Raw genomic sequence first — 7,203 nt, forward strand, 5'->3', positions numbered from 1 at the left:
ACATTTCTCCCCTGAGCAAAAACCCAGAGTTTCCTCGGAGACCACAGGCATTTTCTTCTAAACCCAGAGTAGAGCAGGAACGTTACATGGTGCAACTTTTACTGTCAAAGGTCAAGGTCACAGTGTTGTTTTCGTTGACTAAAACTATGACGAAAAATGTTCGTCGACTACACTGACGAAAACTAAATGGAAACTAAATAAAAACTAAGCTATGATGACTAAAACTAAGACTAAATATATCGACAATTTCGTCAAGAAATAAAAACTAGACTAAAATGTTATAGGAAGGGACTAGTGGACAAGAGATCCACTATGAGTCATTTTACACTTGGTTGCATGCTGAAAATAGCAGATCTACAAGCTCGTTGTAAAATCATCCATTACGACAGCATCAAGGCCCACCAAAATACATTTTAGTCAACTAAATCACCTGTAGATTTAGTCGACTAAAATCTTACGATATTTAGTCGACTAAAACTAGAATAACACTAAAACATTCCAGGTGACTAAAATGTGACTAAAACTAAATTAAAACTATTCAAGAGACTATATGACTGAAACTAAAATCAAAATGTGCTGCCAAAAACAACACTGCAAGGTCATATTAATTACTCATCAACCAACATGTTGCATAGCAAGATTTCTTTTCCTTTTTTTTATATATAATATTTACAATATTTTTGTAAAATTATTCGTTTTACATCCAAAGCAAAGAAATATTTGTCAAGTTTTCAAAATGGATCCGGATATGGCCAAAAATATACATGTAGTGAAGAGGGAAGAAGATGCATCCACGTTATTGTTGCTAGTCCTATTTTGACCATATTCCGGGTGTCACTGCAGCAGAAGCTCAAACCGCTGGTACAGGCAGTGTTTCCGTGCAGAGCTGTTGTTCCTCACCTGGACATGTTGTCAGGCGAGCAGGCGGAGTTATTGCCGGTGGAGATGCTGGTATCCATGCTGTCGGAGCTCTCCAGGCTCACCGTGTCGTAGGGCTGCTCGCCCCCCGACGGAGGCTGGTGGTGGAGGATGGAGTGATGCACCATGGGGGAGCCGTGGCTGGCGTGGCTCAGCGCGGGGCTATAGGTCATGGCTCCCGGGTACGGTGGGGAGCAGGAGGAGGAGGAGGGGGAGGAGGAGGAGGCGGCGGAGGCGACGAGGTGGCTCTGCGAGCCGCGGAGCGCCTCCCACTGGCAATGAGCCTCTATCGCGGCTCTCTGCTTCAGCTCGGCCAGCCGCCGACGCTGCTCGTCGATGACCTGCTGACCTGGGGGTCGGGGAGAGGAGAGGAGAGGAGGGGAGGGGGAGAGGAGGAGGGGTCACTGTCAGTGATGTTTGTGTTGGGTTGAGTCCCGTCGGGTTCAGATGCTGCTGCTTTTATATAGAGTCTCTTCCTCTGAGCGTGGGCCATGTCAAAAGGAGATCTGGACAGAAAGATGTATTTATTTTTAAACCAACTCCCTCCCATCAAGTACACAATTTACAGCCCAGAATAGGGCTGCAACTGTCATTCATTTCTTTGCGATTCTTCTATCGAATACTTTTTGGGGATTCATCGAGAAGTGCATGTTTGTTTTGTTTTGTACATAGAACGAATCAACGTGAAAAAATGCAATAGACTAAATTAATTACTCTAATTACACAACCCCATTTGATACTTTGCTGTTCAACAGTGTCACGCAAAAACTATAGAATTGATTAAATCGATTAGCTTATCAACTGTTGCACCACTACTACAAAAATACGCATTTTAATTCAATATTTCAAGCTGGATTAGCTTCAAGTTTCCAATTCGGTGATATTTCTGTGATTCCCTGGAGATGAGCGTTACGGTTACACAGCGCATTTCAGAAATAATAGCTCGGAGAAGCAAGCTCTATACTGTGTAATTTAAATGTTACTCGATTTGAATAATTGTTTATCCACAGCTGAGCAAAAGCAGCAGTTCATTTACAGCGCTGGTGGAGAAATATAAAGTTCAAGGTTAAGAAACAATGAAACGTTTGTATGCAGGCATTATGTGAGATTTGCATGCATTTTGACGACGGAATAAAACCTGGAGTGTGTCCGTTAACATCTAAGCAGGAAGTCAGTGAATCAGAACCCCATTCTTTTATCCCATTTAGGCCTGACGTCGAAATAAAAAAAAAAGTCTTCTGAAAGAATATATATTCAAAGTTTTTTGCCGCATTTTCACGATTTTTCAAAAATAGCAGACCTACAAGCTCGTAGCGCGCCACTCGGTGGCGCGCTACGAGCTTGTAGATCTGCTATTTTTCAATAGCTAAAGTATAACATAATGCTTAGTGGGGTTCCCGTTCAGAATGGGTTATTCATGCCGTCCAGATCTCCTCCCGAAGACGTCCGTCCGCATTCAGACAAATAAATGAAAATACAAAAAATACAATAACAGCGACACCTGAAGCCATTTGGGGGACGACTGTAAATCCGCTCCCACTCCGTCCAGAGGGGAAGCATCTCGCCATACAAACACACCATGCTGGCCACAGGTCATCGTAGGCATTCCACAACCAATAGAGACCAACAAAAAGAACAGGACATCCAATAAATCGGCACTATAGCACCAGGCAGGAAACAGAACTCCATGCACCACACATACAAGTACTGTATGTGTTCACTCAGTGCCACAAGCCTGAGTCCCATCATCACCGCCAACAACCAGAACATGACCCATCATCGCCTGAGAGTCCCCAAAGAGCAAGAATCCCTTTTCTCTGCAATGTTGCACTCATTGTCGACTCCATGCTGCTATACGCACAAGGGAAGGTGGACAGGAGGAACCTCTTAAGAGGAGGTGGATGACGAGGCCTCAAATAACAGTATTAACTCCAGGGAGCAGGAGTGCACAGACTGGAGGACATGCAATACTGATCCTCCACAGGTCAGAACATTCATAGGGGGAAGACTGACAGAACAAAACGCAGGATTTTTCAATCAAAGAAGAAAAGATGAGCAGAAGTCACACAGAAGGAAGAACGAGTGACAAGCCAGTAATGGAGAGGGTTTTAAAAGAGAAAGAATGAGAGCGAATGTCGGGTGAGACGAGACAGACAGACAAGCTAAATAATAGATGGAAACAGAACGAGTCCCACTCCCAGACGCGCTGTTGGTCCGCTGGGTCTACCTGCAGGGCTTTCCTTCACACTGGGACGGCTGGGGGACTCTGCAGCGCGGCAGCAGACACATCAAGGAAGGGACAGATCCACGGCAGACAGAAAGACAGACACACACATACAGACATGACCACAAACAAGCCTTTTTTTTAAAAAGGAGAAGTCGAAGGGCCCGACGCAGCTTCTGAACTGTGCGGAACAAGTAGTGAGTGACTGCCTCCCAACTGAGCTAAAACACACTGGGAGACTACCTGGTTTCCCTCCCTCTCTCTCTCTCTCTCTCTCTATCGCTCTCTGCCTTTGTCCAAATGGACAGCAGCCCAGCAGCACTCAGGGTCCCGGATCCTCTGAACAACAACAGCCTGATGTCACACAGATGGTGAGCTCCATGGAGCAGTGGAGAGGCGATGCTAAAGGAGGGTGCTGTTACCTTTCTGCTGGAAGGCCAGCTGCCGTTTGTTCTCGATGTCCTGGAGGGTGGCCGCCAGGTTCCTGGGCAGGCTGCCGGTGCTGTTGGATCCAAGCAGGGTGCTCTGCCAAAAAGGAACCACCAAGGTGAACTTGGTGAAATAGTAGCTTCATTCACACATTGGATTTGTTTTGACTCACTCCTCGTTCTGAGTACTAAAAATTATTCTTCATGATTCATTAATATGTTGATAATTTGTTTCTGTTCATACTGTGTTACAAATGTAGTGTAGACCATACAATTCTTAAATAAATGGTCACACAATAATTGCTAAATGCTCATAGCAAGTAATCTGAACCCCAAAATACATCTTGAAATTGCTCCACTACTTTCAACTATTCATTTTATAATATGCAACAAAGATGAACATTCACTTTTTGGTGAAATAGTTGTAAACAGTAGATATTAGATATGTTTATTAGCATACTGTATAGCCCTTCTCCCACTGACATGTAAACCCACTCATTCACTGGTACATTTCCATGCTGGCCTCCTGTGGGACTAGGCACTGGTCTTGGATGCTGGGATAATTGCACTCTGCAAATCTCCCGACTCCCACTCTGAAAATCTCCCAACTCCCTGCCTAGTTAATTTCCATAACTTGTCTGCCGCAGCCAGAGTGGAAATGTAAGATGTCTGATTTCCATAGTTTATGACGTTTTGTTCTATGAAAAAAAAAACTGTCCTATGAACAAAACTGCTGCAGCTTTGTCTGCTCTGAAGCCACATCAAGTACATCAAAAAGAATCAAAGCATGTAAATTAATATCATGAATAATTTGCATCCATTTAAAATAAAAATAGAGAGTGAGGGAGGGACATCTGCCTGCTCGTCTGCAGATGGATTATATTATTTACTATTGTTTCTTTTCGGCCCAAATACATAATTTTATCATCCCTAAATGATCTAGTCACTGTGTGAAACCTCTTGTAATGTAATGTAAATGGATAAATCTTCTTTCGATCGATTAAGTGATTACTCGTTCAGTCATTACACCACTATTTCACCCCAATTTCCACACACCAGAACGTGTGACTTTGTAGAAATGTGCATATTTGTGTGTGTATGAACCTTGGAGGACGTATTCCGCCCCAGTGTTGCTGCTCCATGCTGTATGGGGGAGGCTTTAGGGGAACGATGAACCGACTGTCCAGCATCGCTATCCAGCTTAGAGCGAAACACCTGACACAGGGAACGGAACGTGTATGTTAGCAATACAATATAGAACATTGCAGACATGGACAATGGCTGTAAAATGTGTTCACATGGAGCAAGGACCTGGTAGGGTATCTGGTTTGAACGATGTTTAGATAGAACAATGTATCTGGTTAGAACAATGTTTTAGAACAATGTATTTAGTCAGAACAATGTTTTAGAACAATGTATCTGGTCAGAACAATGTTTTAGAACAATGTATCTGGTCAGAACAATGTTTTAGAACAATGTATCTGGTCAGAACAATATTTTAGAACAATGTATTTAGTTAGAACAATGTTTTAGAACAATGTATCTGGTCAGAATAATGTTTTAGAACAATGTATCTGGTCAGAACAATGTTTTAGAACAATGTATCTGGTCAGAACAATGTTTTAGAATAATGTATCTGGTCAGAACAATGTTTTAGAACAATGTATCTGGTCAGAACAATGTTTTAGAACAATGTATCTGGTCAGAACAATGTTTTAGAACAATGTATCTGGTCAGAACAATGTTTTAGAATAATGTATCTGGTCAGAACAATGTTTTAGAACAATGTATATGGTCAGAACAATGTTTTAGAATAATGTATCTGGTCAGAACAATGTTTTAGAACAATGTATTTAGTCAGAACAATGTTTTAGAACAATGTATCTGGTCAGAACAATGTTTTAGAATAATGTATCTGCTTAGTGGCTTAGTGGCAGCGGTGGCCGAACGGATAGCGGAGCGGTCTTGATACCGGAAGGTCGCCAGTTCGAATCAGCGGTCCGACACGTTAAAATTACCACCGCTGAAGTGCCCTTGAACAAGGCATTGAACCACTACGATGAAATGTGTTCTATGAGCAGGGCCTGGCTGGAAACAAGTTCTTGAGCTTAGCCCAGATACCCTGGGTAAATATAGTAATCATTTCATTTCATTTAGAACAATGTTTTAGAACAATGTATCTGGTCAGAACAATGTTTTAGAACAATGTATCTGGTCAGAACAATGTTTTAGAACAATGTATCTGTTCAGAACAACGTTAGGTGAAGACTGTGTTCACCCAATCTGTTCATCAGTTTCACTCAGAATGCATCTCAGGCAATCGAATAGGATGGTCAGTCAGAACTAACTGTGGCGTATATAATAAAAAAAATACACATTTTCTTGCATGGATTATGACTTATGCCTTCAACAAGAATGAATAACGGATCCTTGAAGACTACCTTCAGTTGAGACACACAAGTTAGGCAACAGGCACAACAAAAGAAAATATTAAGTGTGTGACACAAATATTGTGCATAATATCAGCCAACAGATTAGTATTAGTCTGGCTCTAATATGGACCAGAGGTTAACCCATTTTGGGCGGGAACCCCTTTTGGTGTTAGCGTTATGCTTTAGCTATTGAAAAATAGCAGATCTACAAGCTCGTAGCGCGCCACTGAGTGGCGCGCTACGAGCTTGTAGGTCTGCAGCAACAGTCTTCCTTCCTTAAGGAATGAATAACAGAGTAACACAATAGGCCTATCTCACAGCATTTCCCCGCCCCCTTTCCACGCCCCCTTTTGGAGCTAGTGGTGTTATTTTTTTTGCGGTCCATAGGCTTCCATGTTAAAAGAGGTATTTTCACAAGCCACAAACTACCGTTTTGTAAAGGTAAGGTTTATTCTACTTATTTGAGTTGTTATACCATTGTGTTTTCTTCATATTATTATCGGTCTTTGACATTTTAACATTAGGAAATGTACTTAGATTCTCCAGAGAAAAAAAGTGTAAATGCCTAATGTTAAATGACACCACTATCTACTGGAAGTGGGCGTGGAAAGGGGGCTGTGAGATAGGCCTATGGACAGGCTGTAATTTAGCACACACGCACGCACACACATGCACACACACAAACACACACCTGGGACAGTTCCCTTTCATTGGGCAGCCCTTTAATCAGGTACGCACAGGTCTAATTACAGGCCTGATATCATTATACTCTTTCCTTTATCGCACGCACACGCACACGCACACGCACACGCACGCACGCACGCACGCACGCACACGTTGTTGTGCCTGGGGGCTAGTTTCAGTACGGTAAGCAACCAGAACAGTGAGTAAACGGCAGGACAAGGAAAGGAGAGGCCTCTCTACTCTACCTGCAGTCTGCAACCTGACAGACATTTAGCTGGGAGGGGCGGAGGGGGGCCGAGCAGACTGGCCTCCCCAGCAGACATCACCTCCTGGTACCAGTGCTCTAAATCTACCCTGGAGATGAGAGGCCTACTACTGCCCTCTGTCTGGTACTGAGGGAGTACGCAAACCAGCAGAGCACAGCAGAGCAGAGCAGAGCAGGGCAGGGCCGGGAGCAGGGCGGTGTGCAGGGAGCAGGGCGGTGTGCAGGGAGCAGGGCGGTGTGCAGGGAGCAGGG

The 7,203-nt window shown here is 43.5% G+C and overlaps 1 protein-coding gene across 1 annotated transcript in view; it reads right to left on the reverse strand.

Annotated features, from left to right (window-relative positions):
- Positions 1 to 7,203, reverse strand: part of phldb1b (pleckstrin homology-like domain, family B, member 1b) — a 100,962-nt gene that overhangs the window by 8,926 nt on the left and 84,833 nt on the right. The window contains exons 15-18 of the mRNA XM_079514364.1: positions 6,932 to 7,078; positions 4,675 to 4,785; positions 3,565 to 3,667; positions 901 to 1,267 (exon numbers count right to left, since the gene is read on the reverse strand). Coding sequence (XP_079370490.1) covers positions 901 to 1,267; positions 3,565 to 3,667; positions 4,675 to 4,785; positions 6,932 to 7,078 — 728 coding nt within the window. The remainder of the gene's footprint in view (positions 1 to 900; positions 1,268 to 3,564; positions 3,668 to 4,674; positions 4,786 to 6,931; positions 7,079 to 7,203) is intronic.

Source organism: Electrona antarctica (assembly GCF_951216825.1).
Source record: "Electrona antarctica genome assembly, chromosome: 11".
NCBI lineage: Eukaryota > Metazoa > Chordata > Actinopteri > Myctophiformes > Myctophidae > Electrona > Electrona antarctica.